This window comes from Eleutherodactylus coqui, chromosome 2 (genome assembly GCF_035609145.1).
Source record: "Eleutherodactylus coqui strain aEleCoq1 chromosome 2, aEleCoq1.hap1, whole genome shotgun sequence".
Classification (NCBI taxonomy): domain Eukaryota; kingdom Metazoa; phylum Chordata; class Amphibia; order Anura; family Eleutherodactylidae; genus Eleutherodactylus; species Eleutherodactylus coqui.
Window position 1 is genome coordinate 343507193 of NC_089838.1, and position 22418 is coordinate 343529610.

Here is a 22418-nt window from a genome sequence, read left to right on the forward strand (position 1 = left end):
TTATGATGTGAGGGTATATGTATATATTGCCATATGTTTTTTATGCTTTTATACCTGTATGCAAGTTCTATTCAATTCTAAAATGAGAAAAACTTATATGTCGCCTTACATCAGATATTCCAAAGGCCTTGCAAGGCGAAGACAAAATGTATTTTAAACACAGCAAAGAAGAATCGGACGAAGGCCGTGTACTTGGCTGTTTTCCCAGAAGCGCCATATCTAGATAACGACTGTTCAACTACGTATATAACTTTCACTGTCTCAGGCCGGAAATCCGGACTTCCCATATATGGTTATGCGGTGAATTTGAGCCAATGAGCCCATCACCCATTCCTAGTGATGAGACTAAAGGGTATAAGATCCCATGTAATCTGTAATAAAGTGCGCAGTCATGTCCCCGTGTGAGGAACTATACCAGACCTCCGTGTGTGGTGTCTCTTCTTTACCGCCGGCAGCGGGGCATTGGGGTGGGCCTGATTGGTGCTGTACGCAGAAATTTCCCTGACAATGGGGGCCGCTGGGCTCTTGGTCACCTCTCTTACAAGACCCCACTCCCCCTTGATTTGGTGGGTCGGCGGCTCTAGGAGGAGTCCGGGTTGTTCTACCATATAAGTATTATGGAGGCCACTGGGCTCTTGGTCACCTCTCTTACAAGACCCTTCTCCCCTTAGTTTGGTGGGTCGGCGGCTCTAGGAAGAGTCCTGGTTGTTCTTCCATGTAAGTATTATGGGGGCCGCTGGGCTCTTGGTCACCTCTCTTACAAGACCCTTCTCCCCTTAGTTTTGGGGTCGGCGGCTCTAGGAGGAGTCCTGGTTGTTCTTCCATGTAGGTATTATGGGGGCCGCTGGGCTCTTGGTCTCCTCTCTTACAAGACTCTTCTACCCTTAGTTTTGGGGTCGGCGGCTCTAGGAGGAGTCCTGGTTGTTCTTCCATGTAAGTATTATGGGGGCCGCTGGGCTCTTGGTCTCCTCTCTTACAAGACTCTTCTACCCCTTAGTTTGGTAGGTTGGCGGTACTAGAACAGTCCTGGTGCTTCTTCCATGTAACTATTATGGAGGCCGCTGGGCTCTTGGTCTCCTCTCTTACAAGACCCTTCTTCCCCATAGTTTGGTGGGTCGGCGGCTCTAGGAAGAGTCCTGGTTGTTCTTCCATGTAAGTATTATGGGGGCTGCTGGCTTTTTGGGAACTTTCAGGGCAGCAGAAATGTTTTTGCAGCTTCTCCAGATCTGCACCTCCACACAATCCTGTCTCTGCAGGCCACAACAGCAAACAGAGCTCCACTAAGTACTGAAGACGTCGGTCATGAAGGGGGAGAATTCTGAGACTGCAGTAGTCGGTAGAAGAGGCGGCTTGTTATATTAGTTGTTGAATCATTTAAATTCTTCTTCGATTGTTTTTTGGCAAATAGCTGAAAGTTTGTAAAGTTGGCAACAATGGGGGAGGGGTGGGGAATTGTGGTTACAATTGTACAAGATTACTTTGTTTCTCTGAGAGCAATAATATTTAATTACCAGGACTCACATTAGCCGTTTTTGAAAGGCAGGTCTGGAATTGTTGCATGCCAGTGTCATTCCCGGGATGCTGCCAGTCTCACCCGTCACACACCCAGTGAACTATGAGCATCCTGCTCCTAAATCACCGTGTCTATTATCACCCTATTAGGAGCCTCATCTAAAAAAAGACACACTATCCAGTTTTATGTGTTTGAGGTATTGCGCATGGACGTCATGGCCATTAATGATGCGTTGGCACCCGCATGATATCTCATTCCAGGAGCAGAGATGCAGCTGAGGCCCCTGAGCGACGGCGCGGTGGTGGAGTTGATGTGCTTGGCACGGGGGTGTGCACAGGTAAGTGGTACCTGGGGGATCTGTAATACTGTAAACGACGCTTAGGGCCCGGGTAGAGCTATGCACTGGGGCTTTCAGCGACGGCTCTGCCTGGACTGTCTGCTGAGGTGGGGCATAAGTCAGACTTTGTTACTAGGTGTTCTAAGAGTACGTTGTCTTACTGTGTAGCTGGGTGGGATGATGTACAGCAGACGATATGGATCTATTGCTTCAGGTCTGAAAGGGTTTAGGTCTAAACGTTCTGCACATCATCAAGTCCCAGTGTCTGTCCTAAAGTGGTGCTCTTACTCAGCTTTCATGTCTGCAGCCTACCTGTTCCTGTATTCCGGCTTCTCCTTTATCCTGTCCATCCCTTGTATCCCTACCCATTCCCTTTAGTCTTGGCCATCACCTATATTAATGAATTGTTGTCCATCCTTCTGGGTTCCCTGTCCATTCCCAGAATCCTCATGTCTATCACAATCTATTCTCTGTCCACCTCCTGTACCCCTGCCTGACTATTCCCAATATCAATGTCCTGTCCGTACTGTATACCCCTGCACCCATATCCTGTCTATCATCTCTGTACCCTGAATCCATGTCTTGCCTGTCTGTATCTATCTATCTCATATCTATCTATCTAATATCTGTCTACGTATCTCATATCTATCTCCTATCTATCTATCTATCTATCCCATATCTATCTATCTATCTATCTATCTCTTATGATATGTAGATACATAGATATCTATGAGATAGATAGATATCTATTTACCTCATATCTATCTATCTATCTATCTATCTATCTATCTATCCCATATCTATCTATCTCATATCTATCTATCTATCTATCTATCTATCTATCTATCTATCCCATATCTATTTACCTCATATCTATCTATCTCAAATCTACTATCTATCTATCTATCTATCTATCTATCTATCTCCTATCTATCTCAAATCTACTATTTATCTATCTATCCATCTCATATCTCTCTCTCTCTCTCTCTCTCTCTCTCTCTCATATCTATCTATCTCTCATATCTATTTATCTCATATCTATCTATCTATCTCATCTATCTAGCTCATATCTACTATCTATCTATCTCCTATCTATCTCTCTATCTATTATCTATCTTTGTCATATCTATCTCTCTCATAGCTATCTATCTCATATCTATCTATCTATCTATCTATCTATCTATCTCCTATCTATCTATCTCATATCTATCTATCTATCTATCTCATATCTATCTATCTATCTATCTATCTAGCTCATATCTACTATCTATCTATCTCCTATCTATCTCTCTATCTATCATCTATCTATCTTTGTCATATCTATCTCTCTCATATCTATCTATCTCATATGAGATAGATAGATAATTAGTAGATATGAGATAGATAGATAATTAGTAGATATCTATCTATCTATTTCATATCTATCTATGTCTATCTATCTATCTCATATCTTTCTATCTATCTAATCATATGTATATCATTCTATTTATCTATCTCATATCTACTATCTTTCTCATATCTATCTATGTATCTCATATCTTTCTATGTATCTCATATCTATCTCACATCTGTCTATGTATCTCATATCTATCTATCTCATTTCTGTCTATGTATCTCATATCTATCTATCTCCTATCTACCTATCTATCTCATATCTATCTAGCTATCTATCTATCCATATGTATCTATCTTTCTATCTCATATCTATCTATCTCATATCTATCTATCTGTCTCATATCTACTATCTCATATCTATCTATCTATCTATCTATTTCATATCTATCTATCTTTCTCATATCTATCTATCTCATATCTATCTATCTATTTCATATCTATCTATCAATCTCATATCTATCTATCTATGTATCTATCTCATATCTGTCTATGTATCTCCTATCTATCTAATCTATCTAATCTATCTCATAACTATCTATCTTTCTCATATCCATCTATCTATCTATCTCCTATCTATCTATCTATCTATCTATCTATCCCATATCTATCTATCTATCTATCTATCTCATATCTATCTATGAATATATCTCATATCTATCTATCTATCTATCTATCTATCTATCTATCTCATATCTATCTATCTCTTATTTATCTATCTATCTATCTGTCATATCTATCTATGTCATGTCATATGTATCTGTCATATCTATCTATCTCCTATGTATCTCACTATCTATCTCATATCTTTCTATCTATCTATGCATATGTATATATCTTTCTATCTATCTATCTCATATCTATCCATCTATCCATATATATCTATCTTTATCTATCTATCTATCTCATATCTATCCATATGTATCTCATATCTATCTATCTCATATCTATCTATCTATCTCATATCTATCTATGTATCTATCTCATATCTGTCTATGTATCTCCTATCTATCTAATCTATCTATCTAATCTATCTCATAACTATCTATCTTTCTCATATCCATCTATCTATCTATCTCCTATCTATCTATCTATCTATCTATCTATCTATCTATCTATCTATCTATCTATCCCATATCTATCTATCTATCTCATATCTGTCTATGAATATATCTCATATCTATCTATCTATCTATCTATCTATCTATCTCATATCTATTTATCTCTTATTTATCTATCTATCTGTCATATCTATCTATGTCATGTCATATTTATCTGTCATATCTATCTATCTCATATCTATCCATATGTATCTCACTATCTATCTCATATCTTTCTATCTATCTATGCATATGTATATATCTTTCTATCTATCTATCTCATATCTATCCATCTATCCATATATATCTATCTTTATCTATCTATCTATCTATCTCATATCTATCCATATGTATCTCATATCTATCTATCTCATATCCATCTATCTTTCTCATATCCATCTATCTATCTCATATTTATCTCTCTATCTATCTCTCTATCTATCATCTATCTATATCTCTATCTATCATCTATCTATCTCATATTTGTCTATCTCTATCTATCTATCTCATATCTATCTATCTATCTATCTATCTACCTATATCATATTTATCTATCTATCTCCTATCTATCTATCTATCTCATATCTATCTATCTCATATCTATCTATCTCATATCTCTCTATCTATCTCCTATCTTTCTATCTATCTATCTATCTATCTATCTATTTCATATCTATCTATCTCATATATTTCTATGTATCTCATATCTATCTCATTTCTGTCTATATATCTCATATCTATCTCTCTCCTATCTACCTATCTATCTCATATCTATCTAGCTATCTATCCATATGTATCTATCTTTCTATCTCATATCTATCTATCTATCTCATATCTATCTATCTATCTCATATCTATCTATCTGTCTCATATCTACTATCTCATATCTATATATCTATCTATTTCATATCTATCTATCCCATATCTATCTATCTATCTATCTATCTATCTATCTATTTTATATCTATCTATCAATCTCATATCTATCTATCTATGTATCTATCTCATATCTATCTATCTACCTATCTATCTCATATCTGTCTATGTATCTCCTATCTATCTAATCTATCTAATCTATCTCATAACTATCTATCTTTCTCATATCTATCTATCTCCTAGCTATCTTTCTTATATCTATCTATCTCATATCTATGTATCTCTTATTTATCTATCTATCTATCTATCTGTCATATCTTTCTATGTCATGTCATATTTATCTATCGCATATCTATCTCATATCTATCCATATGAATCTCACTATCTATCTCATATCTTTCTATCTATCTATCCATATGTATCTATCTTTCTATCTATCTATCTCATATCTATCCATCTATCCATATATATCTCTCTTTATCTATCTATCTCATATCTATCCATATCTATCTCATATCTATCTATCTATCTCCTATCTATCTATCTCATATTTGTCTATCTATATCTATCTATCTCATATCTATCTATCTACCTACCTCATATTTATCTATCTATCTCCTATCTATCTATCTCCTATCTATCTATCTCCTATCTCTCTATCTCCTATCTATTTATCTCCTATCTCTCTATCTATCTCCTATCTCTCTATCTCTCTATATATCATCTATCTATCTATCTCATATTTGTCTATCTATATCTATCTATCCCATATCTATCTATCTATCTCATATTTATCTGTCTATCTATCTATCTATCTATCTCATATTTATCTGTCTATCTATCTATCTACCTATCTCATATTTATCTATTTATCTATCTCCTATCTAATATGTAATAATTACCTGAAAGCGCTGCGTAATAAGTTGGCGATATACAAATACCAAGATTTTTTTTTTTTTTTTTTATCTATCTCCTATCTATCTATCTCCTATCTCTCTATCTATCTCCTATCTATTTATCTCCTATCTCTCTATCTATCTCCTATCTATCTATCTCCTATCTATCTATCTCATATCTCTCTATCTATCTCATATCTCTCTATCTAGCTCATATCTCTCTATCTCTCTATCTATCTATCTATCTATCTACCTATCTCATATCTATTTATCTACTATCTATCTCATATCTATCTATCTCATATCTATCTATCTATCTCATATCTTTCTATGTATCTCATATCTATCTATCTCATTTCTGTCTATGTATCTCATATCTATCTCTCTCCTATCTACCTATCTATCTCATATCTATCTAGCTATCTATCTATCCATATTTATCCATATGTATCTATCTTTCTATCTCATATCTATCTATATCATATCTATCTATCTGTCTCATATCTACTATCACATATGTTCTATCTATCTATCTATCTCATATCTATCTATCTGTCTCATATCTACTATCTCATATCTATCTATCTATCTATTTCATATCTATCTATCCCATATCTATCTATTTCATATCTATCTATAAATCTCATATCTATCTATCTACCTATCTATCTCATATCTGTCTATGTATCTCCTATCTATCTAATCTATCTATCTAATCTATGTCATAACTATCTTTCTCATATCCATCTATCTATCTATCTCCTAGCTATCTTTCTTATATCTATCTATCTCATATCTATGTATCCCTTATTTATCTATCTATCTAATCTATCTATCTATCTATCTGTCATATCTATCTATGTCATGTCATATTTATCTAGGTCATATCTATCTCATATCTATCCATATGTATCTCACTATCTATCTCATATCTTTCTATCTATCTATCCATATGTATCTATCTTTCTATCTATCTATCTCACATCTATCCCTATATATCACTCTTTATCTATCTATCTCATATCCATCTATCTCATATCTATCCATATGTATCTCACATCTATCTATCTATCTCACATCTATCTATCTATCTCCTATCTATCTATCTATCTATCTCATATTTATCTATTTATCTATCTCTCTATCTATCTATATCTATCTATCTCATATCCATCTATATTTCTCATATCCATCTATCTTTCTCATATCCATCTATCTATCTATCTCATATTTATCTATCTCTCTATCTATCATCTATCTATCTATATCTCTATCATCTATCTATCTATCTATCTCATATTTATCTGTCTATCTATCTACCTATCTCATATTTATCTATCTATCTATCTCATATCTCTCTGTCTATCTATCTCCTATCTCTCTATCTATTTATCTATCTCATATCTCTCTATCTATCTCATATCTATCTATCTATCTATCTCATATCTCTCTATCTATCTCCTATCTATCTATCGATCTATCTACCTATCTCATATCTATTTATCTACTATCTATCTATCTATCTATCTCATATCTATCTATCTCATATCTGTCTATGTATCTCATATCTATCTCTCTCCTATCTACCTATCTATCTCATATCTATCTCTCTCCTATCTACCTATCTGTCTCATATCTACTATCTCATATGTTCTATCTATCCATATGTATCTATCTTTCTATCTCATATCTATCTATCTCATATCTACCTATCTGTCTCATATCTACTATCTCATATGTTCTATCTATCCATATGTATCTATCTTTCTATCTCATATCTATCTATCTCATATCTATCTATCTGTCTCATATCTACTATCTCATATGTTCTATCTATCTATCTCATATCTATCTATCTGTCTCATATCTACTATCTCATATGTTCTATCTATCATCTCATATCTATCTATCTGTCTCATATCTGCTATCTCATATCTATCTATCTATCTCATATCTATCTATCTGTCTCATATCTGCTATCTCATATGTTCTATCTATCCATATGTATCTATCTTTCTATCTCATATCTATCTATCTCATATCTACCTATCTGTCTCATATCTACTATCTCATATGTTCTATCTATCCATATGTATCTATCTTTCTATCTCATATCTATCTATCTCATATCTATCTATCTGTCTCATATCTACTATCACATATGTTCTATCTATCTATCTCATATCTATCTATCTGTCTCATATCTACTATCTCATATCTATCTATCTATCTATTTCATATCTATCTATCCCATATCTATCTATTTCATATCTATCTATAAATCTCATATCTATCTATCTACCTATCTATCTCATATCTGTCTATGTATCTCCTATCTATCTAATCTATCTATCTAATCTATGTCATAACTATCTTTCTCATATCCATCTATCTATCTATCTATCTCCTAGCTATCTTTCTTATATCTATCTATCTCATATCTATGTATCCCTTATTTATCTATCTATCTAATCTATCTATCTATCTATCTGTCATATCTATCTATGTCATGTCATATTTATCTAGGTCATATCTATCTCATATCTATCCATATGTATCTCACTATCTATCTCATATCTTTCTATCTATCTATCCATATGTATCTATCTTTCTATCTATCTATCTCACATCTATCCCTATATATCACTCTTTATCTATCTATCTCATATCCATCTATCTCATATCTATCCATATGTATCTCACATCTATCTATCTATCTCACATCTATCTATCTATCTCCTATCTATCTATCTATCTATCTATCTATCTATCTATCTATCTATCTATCTATCTATCTCATATTTATCTATTTATCTATCTCTCTATCTATCTATATCTATCTATCTCATATCCATCTATATTTCTCATATCCATCTATCTTTCTCATATCCATCTATCTATCTATCTCATATTTATCTATCTCTCTATCTATCATCTATCTATCTATATCTCTATCATCTATCTATCTATCTCATATTTATCTGTCTATCTATCTACCTATCTCATATTTATCTATCTATCTATCTCATATCTCTCTGTCTATCTATCTCCTATCTCTCTATCTATTTATCTATCTCATATCTCTCTATCTATCTCATATCTATCTATCTATCTCATATCTCTCTATCTATCTCCTATCTATCTATCTATCGATCTATCTACCTATCTCATATCTATTTATCTACTATCTATCTATCTATCTATCTCATATCTATCTATCTCATATCTGTCTATGTATCTCATATCTATCTCTCTCCTATCTACCTATCTATCTCATATCTATCTCTCTCCTATCTACCTATCTGTCTCATATCTACTATCTCATATGTTCTATCTATCCATATGTATCTATCTTTCTATCTCATATCTATCTATCTCATATCTACCTATCTGTCTCATATCTACTATCTCATATGTTCTATCTATCCATATGTATCTATCTTTCTATCTCATATCTATCTATCTCATATCTATCTATCTGTCTCATATCTACTATCTCATATGTTCTATCTATCTATCTCATATCTATCTATCTGTCTCATATCTACTATCTCATATGTTCTATCTATCATCTCATATCTATCTATCTGTCTCATATCTGCTATCTCATATCTATCTATCTATCTCATATCTATCTATCTGTCTCATATCTGCTATCTCATATCTATCTATCTATCTATTTCATATCTATCTATCTTTCTCATATCTATCTATCCCATATCTATCTATCTATTTCATATCTATCCATCTATTTCATATCTATCAATCTCATATCTATCTATCTACCTATCTATCTCATATCTGTCTATGTATCTCCTATCTATCTAATCTATCTATCTAATCTATCTCATAACTATCTATCTTTCTCATATCCATCTATCTATCTATCTATCTATCTATCTATCTATCTATCTATCTATCTATCTATCTATCTATCTCCTATCTATCCCATATCTATCTATGTATCTATCTCATATCTATCTATGAATATATCTCATATCTATCTATCTATCTATCTATCTATCTATCTATCTCCTAGCTATCTTTCTTATATCTATCTATCTATCTCCTATCTATCCCATATCTATCTATGTATCTACCTCATATCTATCTATGAATATATCTCATATCTATCTATCTATCTATCTATCTATCTATCTATCTATCTATCTCATATCTATCTATGTATCTATCTCATATCTATCTATGAATATATCTCATATCTATCTATCTATCTATCTATCTATCTATCTCCTAGCTATCTTTCTTATATCTATCTATCTATCTCATATCTATGTATCTCTTATTTATCTATCTATCTGTCATATTTATGTATGTCATGTCATGTTTATCAATGGCATATCTATCTCATATCTATCCATATGTATCTCACTATCTATCTCATATCTTTCTATCTATCTATCTATCCATATGTATCTATCTTTCTATCTATCTATCTCATATCTATCCATATATATATATATATATATATATATATATATATATATATCACTCTTTATCTATCTATCTCATATCCATCTATTTCATATCTATCCATATGTATCTCACATCTATCTATCTATCTCCTATCTATCTATCTCATATTTATCTATTTATCTATCTCTCTATCTATCTATATCTATCTTTCTCTTATCTATAATGCACTATAATTTTTGGCTGCACTTCATCTTTATTTATTTTTTGACAGACTTAATTCTTGAGACCGTCAAGTCCAGGATTATCAATCTGGGACATGCATGTGGTCTTATTAACAATCAACATTCTAGCCACAACCCAATATACCAATTGGGATTAGCGTATTTAACCCCTGAGGAACCCACTAGGTGGGGGAAACGCGTAGGGTAACGCGCTTTTTCTTTATGAGTAATCTACTATGTGTCAGTCCTTCCTACCATACGACACACGCTTAGATGTCAGACCAACTGTGTGATCTGACATATACTAGACTGAATTACTATTTTCATGTCATATGACCAATGATTAACACCAGTCGAGCCTTATTGTATGACTCAAATTTCATTGGTCATAATACATAAGTGGCAAGTGCTTTTGTATCATAAGTTGAGTCTTATTGTATGACTCAAACTTTATTGGTCACTATATGTAGGTGGCTTTTGTATCATAACTCCTCATCCGACCGTTTATGTGTGTTTTGTTCTTCTTTTTTTAAACTTAGTTATTTAATAAAAGTTATTTTTTAATTCTATTAGCTTGTAGGGTCCTTGCAGTAAACTCCTTGTAGTCTGAACTGGGACTTAGCTGCCCTTGTAAAATTGCAACCTCTGCCCCATTCATGCGGGGACCCTCAGGACTCCTGTGCTCAGGATCAGTGGGGGTCTCCGAGGCCGGACCACCACTGATCATAAAGTAACACTCTTTCCTGTGGATATGAGATAACCTTACAACTTGGCACAACCCTTTTAATTCCCCAGTTTTGCATGGACACTTATGTATTACAGAATCCCACCTTTAATTCTAAGCATTACAGGGGTTGGCCTATCCTCAGGACAGGTCATCAATAGTAGAGCGACAAGTGTCCTTAGTGCAGGACCCCCAACTAATCAGCTGTCCGTTTGCTGCAGACAGCTCCGTTCTTACTGCAGTGACCACGTTTCCATTCACTTCATTGCCTGCAATACCAAGTTAGACCACTGCAGTAAGAACGGAGCTGTGTGCTTCCTGCAAAAATCAACTCAGTGCATGAATGGAGCCGCATGGCGGACAGCTGATCAGGGGTGCTGTGCGACGGCCACTCTTCAATCTATTGATGACCTGTCCAACCAGACAACCCCTTTATTATACATACACACGAGCCATAAGGTTCACCACACATTTCTGAGGCCGAGGGATCATCCAGTTACAGCCGGTATACCTTTGTTTTGCAGACCGCGGTAAGAAGACACCGACGTCTTATCATCGCCTTCCTCTCACTATTCCTTTGTTGCACCGTGTCTCTTCTGGCGATTATTACAGTGTTAAATGAGCCAATCTGGGAGCTTCCTGACCTGGAGGACCCCTTCCCAGCGAACCTCAGCGCTCCTCCATCGCTGCGCCGCTCCGCCACTCTGTACGACACAAGCTTTAGCTTCTTCCTGGACCTTGCGGAGTACAACAGGTCGTACCCGGCCCTCCAGAACTACAGATGTCGGGCTGTTATAGGGCTGCTGGGATATTGCCGCACGCAGGAGCCCCTCATTCTGATGGCCGTGAAATCCCACGCAAAAGCCACGGGTCGCAGAGATGCCCTCCGGAGGACTTGGGCCAAAGAGAGAAGGATTCACGGCTACATCTTCAAGCCAGTGTTTTTAATGGCAAATTCTGGAAAGAAGGTGCAGATGGAGCGGCTGATAGAGGAAGCCTCAATATTCGGGGACATACTGCTCTGGGACTTCCTGGAGAGCCACCATAACTTATCCCTGAAGGAGAAGTGCTTCCTGGAGTGGCTCTATTACCGCTGCTCCGAGGCCACATATATATTCAAAGGTGAGCTTTTACCTCTATGACTACCAATGTATGGGCAAGTACAGCAAATGTAACCATGTAGGTTGGGTCACCTGGACAGGCGGCTCACAGGGTCCTCTGCTTTGGGCAATCCCAACTTGGTAGAAAGGTCCCTTCACCATAAGCAGATCCCAATGTGTCTCTGTGCTGGGAGCCCCCAGTGATTAGCTGTAGTCTGTGGGGAAGGTGAAAAGTTGTCAATTTCCCTGCAGCGCCTCCGCAGGGAAAATGAAGTATTACACCGTTCCCATTTACATCAATGAAGAACAGTATCGGTCCTCCATGGAGAGAGATCCTCTTTATAATCACTGCTGCTATGCCCAATAATAAGGAGCCTCCACAGCAAAAACCGCGCTTTCATTTGATGCAACAGAGAGGAAGGCTCCATGGGAAACATGGGCTACAAAACCTGCTTGTCGCGGGCAGATCACGGGACCCGCCAGGTTTTGGACTAGCAATGTCACAGGCTACAAAACATGGCAAATGTGAAGGAACCCGTAGGACAGCAGGGGCTTCACATACATGCGACTTGTAGCGCTGTCACATCACGAGAGAATCACGTGACCTGGTCGCCATGTGAAGGAGGCCTCATACATGGAGTGTCAGGCGGGTCACAGTTCCTATGGTAAGTCTAGTGGCGCCGCGGAGAGTCAGGGCTCCTTCACACTGGTGAGGGCGAGTCGTGGCTCGATAACCTCCCTCACAATCCACGTGGAAACCCCTGGATGTGCGGCGTCTTTACACGGAAACAGCCCTGTGGGCGTCGCGGCCGCAGCAGGGGATCGCGATGGTCTCTCACTGTTGTCAACGGGGCCGGCGCTGCTGAAAACAATGGGCGATCTCACAAAGACAAAGGACATGTAACATCGCCCCACTTTGTTTCATATTTTTTACATTAACCCCTTAGTGCCCAGGCCTGTTTGTGCCCCAATGACCAACTCCTTTATCAGTTTGTTTCATCGCTGCATCCCAAGAGCCCCAACTTTTTGCTTTTCCCGTTGGCGGCTGTTTGAGGGCGTCTCCACAAGAACTATTTTTTATCATTTTGGGTAGGGATAATGTATTGTAGACCTTTGTTTGTTTCTTCTAAGGGGAATTGGGGAAAAATAAGGGATTTTTTGCCTTTTGTTTTTGGATTTCACCTCCATGGCGCTCGGTGTGCAGAATGAATCCTGCGGTGACCTTCTTCTCCGGTCGCGCGATTCTGGTGATTCCAAGTTTATACAATTTTTATGTTTTGCTCCTTTTTTTGGCTTTTGTGTTGCGACATTCCAGGAGCCGTAACATTAGTATGTTCCATCGCCGGAGCTCCATGGAGGCTCGTTGTTGTGGGGTAATCTCCAGTCTTCAGTTACCCCATCTTTGGGACCGTGTAACATGTTGATGGATTTGTATTCCTTCTGGAGGGGTGTTTTTTACTATTTCCTTTATTTTTGTCTCGCTGGGACTTTATTATCACCCTATTTATCACTCTGCTAGTACAGGGAAGTGAATTGCAAAGCCTCATAGGCCACTGGAGCTGGCGGTCTGGTCTCCAGGCGCCATAGTTGCCCTTCAGGACCTCCCAATCACATTGCGGGGGTCCGATGGGTGACAGAGGCAGCCACCTCACCCTGTTGGCCTTTTATGGGCCGCAGTCGCACGGACCACAGCGTGTAAAGGGTTAAACACCGGGGATCGGAAGTTTCTTTGGTCCCCACTGTTTGAGCAACCGCCCGACTGTCACCCGACAGACGAACATCGCTTTCCCTACACGGGACGCCCGCCTTAGCTGCGGTCAAAAGATGTAGGGGCGGTCGTTAAGGGGTTAATAGATGATGCAGAATAACATTTTTGGAGCAAAACCTATTTTCATATCCCAATTGTCCCACTTTTGGCGCACGTAGAAGCGTGATGCGGAAAATAAACTAGATGCAGAGAGTGCTGTCTACTTCCTGTTTTGCCCCATTTTGCGTGTTTACGGTAATTACGTATTAGGACAATAATCAGCGGCGTAAAGCAGAATATAAACTGGGGGGCGAAACACCTTTACAAACACAAGGTGGCGCATTTTTGTGCAAACTGCGCTGCTCTGCGAAAATTGGCGCCTTTTTGGTGCATCTTTCCTAGGTGCATGAATTGTGCCCATTTCCAAGTCTGTGCGCCACTTTTGTAAATTTGGCGCAATGTAAGACTGTAAAGCCCTAAGATGACGGGGCGCAGCATACGCCAATATGCAGATACGGCTGCCGGCTTCAGACTGGATGGAACTCGGAAATTCGATCAAAGGAAAACTGAAATTGAACGTTAATTTGGTGATAAATCAGCTGCCAAGACGGATGAGCGGAGCGGCGCGCTGCGGACGTCACCGCCAACGGCCTGCCACAGCCTGTGGTGTACGGAGCCGCAGAACCCAAACCGGTCGGAAAAAAGCTGTTCAGCCAAAATCTATGCATTTAAGAGATCGGAATGTCCTGGAAGGTTCCCGACTGGGAGACGCCTTCCCTTCACCCTTGGTAGAGGGCGCTCTAGAACCCAGAAGATGTTCTACTTACTGTCTGTACGAATGGCCGGAGCGGACCCCTCCGTGTCAGCCACTTCCTCAGAGCCCCCACCCCCAGGAAATAGAAGTGCAGGAAGTAGAGTTAACCCAGAAAGTGAGGCGTGCCTCCGCAGGGAACGATGACCCCCAGACCCACAGAAGGCGCAGCTTATTCATCTGAGGACAGTGCTGACCACCACATCAAACAGCTGGAGGGGGGCCCCATAGCTGGAGAGGGGAGCCCCATAGCTGGAGGGGGGCCCCACCAGGCCCCAGAGCCCACCTTCCTCCAAATACTTAGTAGACTGATATCAAAATTACAATATGCTGCAATACAAAAGTGTTGCAGTATACTGCAGAAGCAACTAAAGGATGCCCAGTGGGACTAAAGGGAAAAATGTAAAAATAAGATTAAGATTGGTTTAAAAAATCAAAAACAAAAAATATTAAATGTTCAAAATCCCTTCGCTATTTTGACATCTATATATATAAAATTGAATGCCTGTCTGTATGTCTGTCTGTATGTCTGTCTGTATGTCTGTCTGTTTGTCCTTTATGCGCTACTACACCATTCATCCGATCGCCATGAAACTTTTGGAAGTTGTTGAGTACACTCCTGGGAAGATTATAGGCATAGTACAACTATCCTATGATAGGTGGGGTGCGTGCGAGCGTTGTCGACAGTTACGCCCCCCCCCCCCCCCCACGTAGATCGTTCGATTTCCATCACTGCCACTAATTCTCTCACTTCCCGATGTTGTAGAAACAGGAAATTCGGCACGGGCATTGATTATGTCATAAATAGGAAAAGCTAATGGGTCCCAACTCGATTATTCAATTCTATGCGCAAAAGAATTAGCGTCCAAATTTTACGTACGGAATCTAATTCTCTCACTTCCTGATATATATAAATGAATGTCTGTCTGTCCTTTATGCATTACTACACCATTCATCCAATCGCCATGAGACTTTGGGAAGTTGTTGAGTACACTCTAGGGAAGATTACTGGCATAGTACAACTATCCTACGATAGGGGGCGCCCGTGCGAGCGTCGTCGACAGTTATGCCCCCCAGACAAAGATCGTTTGATTTCCATCTCAAGCACGAAAGCAAAAGGCATTACGAGCAACGGGAGGCGTGTTCAACTACAAGATGATACATCCACCGAACGTATCACTAAACCATTGCTGGATATTGAGAGTGCTGAGGTAAAATGAAAGCTGTGCTGTGATTGGTTGTTATATATTATACTGCTGAGGTAACATGAAAGCTGCGCTGTGATTGGTTGTTATATATTATACTGCTGAGGTAACATGAAAGCTGCGCTGTGATTGGTTGTTATATATTATACTGCTGAGGTAACATAAAAGCTGCGCTGTGATTGGTTGTTATATATTATACTGAGGTAACATGAAAGCTGCACTGTGATTGGTTGTTATATATTATACTGAGGAAACATGAAAGCTGCGCTGTGATTGGTTGCTACTTCTTATACTACTGAGGTTACATGAAAGCTGCGCTGCGATTGGTTGTTATATATTATACCGCTGAGGTAACTTGAAAGCTGCGCTGTGATTGGTTGTTATCTAGATATTTAAAAATGAATGAATGTATGTATGTATGTCTGTCTTCGCAGCAATGCGCGACGGGTAAGCTAGTAAAAAATAAAATTAAAAAACACAACTGACATCGCCACATCCGTAAGACTCCCGAGCATTAAAGGGGTTGTCCAGCCATCAGTAAGGGCTTATTTAGACGACCGTATATCGGCTCGGTTTTCACGCCGAGCCGATATACGGTGCCATTGTCTGCAGGGGAAGGTGGGGGGGGGGATGGAAGAGCCAGGAGCAGGAACTGAGCTCCCATCCCCTCTCCGCCCCTTGCCACTATTTGTAATGGGAGGGGCGGGACGGGGGCAGAGCTAAGCGCCGCTACTTAGCTCCGCCCTCGTCTCGCTCCCTCCTATTGTAAATAGTGGCAAGGGGCAGGGAAGGGGCGGGAGCTCAGTTCCTGCTCCTGGCTCTTCCATCCTCCCCCCCCCCCCCCCCACCTGCAGACAAGAACACTGTATATCGGCTCGGTGTGAAAACCGAGCCAATATACGGTCGTCTGAATAAGTCCTTAGGCTGCCTGTGCTAAAATATTCAAGTAGGAGTACTTACCTCTCCACCGCTGGCAGGATCAGGTGCCACAGCTGCTGCCACCCGCAGTCAGATGAACGCTGTAGCCAATGGGAGGTTACAGAGTCTTCTGGCATCGTAGCGCTCAGGGTGGGAGTCGCCAAGTAGTCACCTGACTCCTCGCCGGATCCTCGTGGCAGCGAATGAGTAAGCACAGCGCACTTTACTATTTTACTACAGCTATCCCGTTTAAAGGGATGTTGTCTTGTAACTGAACAACCCCTTTAAATGGTCCCATTACCTGTGCAGAGTGACCGCTGCAGAGACCTTCCACAAGGCCAGCTGTGTATATTCAGTTACTCTCTACTAAAAACAGCAACTGAATAAAAGGTGTTCAAAAAGTTGTATTTACTCCAAAATGGTACCAATAAAAAAATACAGCGTTCACCGCAAAAACCGCCCAGACCCCGCCCCCTGAGGAGGGGCAATGAGGTCATGGGGCTCAGGAATGGCCAAAAAAGCTACTTTTACTTTTCTAAAAAGGTTTTTCAGTTTTTTTTTATATTTTTTTATTCATAAAACAAAAAAAACTAAAAAAATGTAGCATTGCTGTAATAGTTCTGAGCTGCAGACAAAAGTGCGGCACGGCGGACGCTGCGAGACTCAAGAAGCAATACCAAAATAGTTTACTTTTCATCTCAACCAATTTAAAATTTCTTTAGAGTTTTTACATCGTTTATTGTACATAAACACTGAAAATAAATAAAAAAACGGACAAAAAATGAGACTTTAAATTTATAATATTTAAAAAATATATATTTTACCCATTTTCACAGTTTGTATTCGTGCCGCAGGAGACTCCAACTTGCAATGTTTTGATTGCTTGCATAATATAGTGCAATACTTCTGTATGCGGTACATTCTACGTTTAATGCTGGATCCCATGGAAGGCAATCATTACAAGGCCCGGGGTTGCCATGGTTACTATTGTCACCCCACATGTTGTGAACAGAGGGGGTCCCTCTCTTTGTCTACCAGCTTGGATGCCACAACCACTGTGGCACTGTAGTGTTAGACAGGGCAGATAGATAAAGGACGAGGTAGAAGGCCTTAATTTAGTGACCAAGAAGCCTCCCATGGAGAAAAAACCCATTTGCTCTCCTGAGAGCTTGGGGCAGGGGTCAGTGACTATGTGGAGCAGGAGGTCCCGTAGATGCTCTGAGTGGCAGGGGTCAGTGACTATGTGGAGCAGGAGGTCCCGTAGATGCTCTGAGTGGCAGGGGTCAGTGACTATGTGGAGCAGGAGGTCCCGTAGATGCTCTGAGTGGCAGGGGTCAGTGACTATGTGGAGCAGGAGGTCCCGTAGATGCTCTGAGTTAGACAGGGCAGATAGATAAAGGACGAGGTAGAAGGCCTTAATTTAGTGACCAAGAAGCCTCCCATGGAGAAAAAACCCATTTGCTCTCCTGAGAGCTTGGGGCAGGGGTCAGTGACTATGTGGAGCAGGAGGTCCCGTAGATGCTCTGAGTGGCAGGGGTCAGTGACTATGTGGAGCAGGAGGTCCCGTAGATGCTCTGAGTGGCAGGGGTCAGTGACTATGTGGAGCAGGAGGTCCCGTAGATGCTCTGAGTGGCAGGGGTCAGTGACCATGTGGAGCAGGAGGTCCCGTAGATGCTCTGAGTGGCAGGGGTCAGTGACTATGTGGAGCAGGAGGTCCCGTAGATGCTCTGAGTGGCAGGGGTCAGTGACTATGTGGAGCGGGAGGTCCCGTAGATGCTCTGAGTGGCAGGGGTCAGTGACTATGTGGAGCGGGAGGTCCCGTAGATGCTCTGAGTGGCAGGGGTCAGTGACTATGTGGAGCAGGAGGTCCCGGAAATGCTCTGAATGGCAGGGGTCAGTGACCATGTGGAGCAGGAGGTCCCGTAGATGCTCTGAGTGGCAGGGGTCAGTGACTATGTGGAGCAGGAGGTCCCGTAGATGCTCTGAGTGGCAGGGGTCAGTGACCATGTGGATCAGGAGGTCCCGTAGATGCTCTGAGTGGCAGGGGTCAGTGACCATGTGGAGCAGGAGGTCCCATAGATGCTCTGAGTGGCAGGGGTCAGTGACCATGTGGAGCAGGAGGTCCCGTAGATGCTCTGAGTGGCTGAGCTAGGTCCCATCTTCTCCGTCTGCTCCAGCATGTGCTGGTTTGGTTGTTCACCTGTTTCAGTCTCTCCTACTCATTGGTGTTTCTCCTTAACGCAGGTGATGATGACGAGTTCGTTAACCCCCATGCACTGGCGACCTACATTTCCTCATCTAACCCAGCTCATCAGCTTATGATCCACGGCCATCTACAAGTTCACTCACCACCTGAACGCTGGGGAAAGTATGGCGTGCCGCTGGCTGTCTATCCACACCCTTATTACCCTCCGTTTGTGTCAGGTGGCGGCTTCCTTCTACCCGCTGAGTTAGTGGCATCTCTCCATTGGGCTTCATCCATCATTCCCATCTTCCCTCTGGATGACGTCTTCATTGGATTCCTGGCACTGGCTACCAAAATCAAGTTTCACCACGATCCACGTTTTTTCTCGTTCGGTCTACAGGAAGATGACATCTGTCACTATGTAGATGTCCTGGTGGTCCATGGTCTAACACCAGAACGAATACTGGAAGTATGGGAAGTCCTACCAGATCTCAAACCCTGTGCACCTGAGGGACATGAATAGAGAGAAGCCACTGACTTTATGTAACACCCCCACTAGTTCTGGCCAGGTCAAACCCAAACAAGAAGAGGAATCCTAGCTTTATTTTGTACACATCACCCTGCAGGGGGCGGGGCCGGCTCATAGCTCCCTTCTGTACCACCCTGCAGGGGGAGGGGCCGACTCATAGCTCCCTTCTGTACCACCGTGCAGGGGGAGGGGCCGGCTTATAGCTCCCTTCTGTACCACCCTTGGGGGGAGGGCCGGCACATAGCTCCCTTCTGTACCACCCTGCAGGGGGAGGGACGGCTCATAGCTCCCTTCTGTATCACCCTGCAGGGGGCGGCGCTGGCTCATAGCTCTCTTCTGTATCACTTTGCAGGGGGAGGGGCCCGCTCATAGCTCTCTTCTGTATCACCTTGCAGGGGAAGGGGCCGGCTCATAGCTCCCTTCTGTACCACCCTGCAAGGGGAGGGGCCAGCTCATAGCTCCCTTCTGTATCACATTGCAGGGGGAGGGGCCGGCTCATAGTTCCCTTCTGTATAACCTTGCAGGGGGAGGGGCCGGCTCATAGTTCCCTTCTGTATCACCCTGCAGGGGGAGGATCCGGCTCATGGCTCCCTTCTGTATCACCTTGCAGGGGGAGGGGCCGGCTCATAGTTCCCTTTTGTATCACCCTGCAGGGGGAGGGGCCGGCTCATAGCTCCCTTTTGTATCACCCTGCAGGGGGAGGGGCCGGCTCATCACCAATCGTCCTAATTTATTGATTTTTACAGTAAATATATACATGTATATTGTAGAGATGATTTTTTTTCCTGTGGAACCTATAATTATTATTATTATTGATGAACACAATATTTAACGTCTGTCACAATGTATCCACTTGTACATTACATATCATGAATCAGGGCAGAGCTGACCTATTCTTTTACCAATTTTGTTGCGGACTTGTCCATGGTAACAAGCAGGGTACCCAGGAGTGAATACAGCTTGTCCATCTCTCCGTCTGTTCTTCCAGTGTGTTGCGTTCGGCAGGAATTCTCCCGCTGTTTTGTCATCTTCTCTCTACTAGTTGTTGTTGGGGCAGTCACTATGTCTCACATCTGATCCAGTAGAGTGGGTCTGTTTCAGCTTCTGCAGAGTGATGCTGGTTATAGAGTAATCCATGTGTATCTTGTTTCTTGTCAGTGTAGCCTTGTTCCTGTGGTTATTTCTAGTCCACTCCTCCCAGGTTTGTAGGCTGTTGCTTAGCTTTTTAGCGGTTAGTATAGATCCTGCCTTGCTTCTTAATTCAGCTTTGCGCAAGTTAATATGTAATAGAACAACATAATAGTTGTCCAAAAAGTATTGAATTTACACAAAATTCGTAAATGCAGAAAACAAAACTGTTTATACCAAAACTGAAATGTGTGGAAAGGGAAATCTCACTCCATCATACTAATATGAGGAAACCCTACGCTCATGCCCTGAAGAGGGCAGCCCCACATCCGAAACCTGGGAGCAACCTAGACTGTTCCTTAGTGATGACAAGGGGGGTGACAATTCACAGATGTAAGTCACAAATGCCGCAGCAATACGAGAAAGCAAAAGTTACTAAATCAATCAATAGGTAAAAACCCCAGGGACTTCTATAAGAGGATGATGACACCAGGCGGGTGCGGACCAGAACCATGCAGAAGAATAACTGGTGCCCTCGGAGAGGAGGGACTGGAATAAATATACTACAATCACAGCTGACTGGCCAGCTGAGGGGAACCAATCAAACTGCACACCAGCAGATGATGTGTTCATGTCGGTGGCCTGCCCAGAATGACAGGGCGCACGTGTCCACGTCGGACTGGGAGGACTACCCATTTACCTCTTAGCTCCCCTTTATCTATGAAATAAAGGACACAACAACCTGCTGGCGTTTTACGTGGGTAGGCCACAGCTTTATTTAATTTCTCTTTTACTCCACTTTATACCCATCTTCCATGCCGCTTAACCGCTTTATAAAATTTAAAACTTTTAACGTAAAACAACCAGGCGTAAGAAAGCCCCATGATGGGCCTGTACAGCCCTTCCATCCATTGCTGGCATGGAATAAAATTACCGCCACCAAGGATGCAGCATATCCCTATGCTGCACTCCGCCCCCCACATGCCAGCCACAACGCCTCCTCTACCCCGTCCTGCAGTCCTGACAAAAATGTGTCGGTGCCAATATCACTAAGGTGAACACCGTCACCCCTAAACATGCCTATCTCTCTCTTTTCTAACTCCCAATGTCTAACTGACACCCCCCCAATTGACTGAACAAATTTAGACATCTTAAAATTAACGTTCCTCCTCGCTCTCTCTATAGCCTCCATATCCCTCGCGTCCCTCCAGAACCTTCTGGCCACAATATCTGACCAGACTATAATAACGTCCTTAAAGAACTTTTTAAACCGGCATAAATCCTCCTTCATCAACGTCA

At 40.9% G+C, this 22418-nt stretch overlaps 1 protein-coding gene across 1 annotated transcript; it reads left to right on the top strand.

Moving 5' to 3' along the window:
• The first annotated feature begins 1606 nt into the window (after positions 1–1606).
• On the top strand, positions 1607–20960 carry LOC136613087 (beta-1,3-galactosyltransferase 5-like). Its single transcript, XM_066593928.1, has 3 exons — positions 1607–1850; positions 12021–12618; positions 19522–20960. Exons 1-3 carry the CDS (start codon positions 1782–1784, stop codon positions 19983–19985), a joined length of 1131 nt encoding a protein of 376 aa, XP_066450025.1. The 5' UTR covers positions 1607–1781; the 3' UTR covers positions 19986–20960.
• The last annotated feature ends 1458 nt before the right edge of the window (positions 20961–22418 follow it).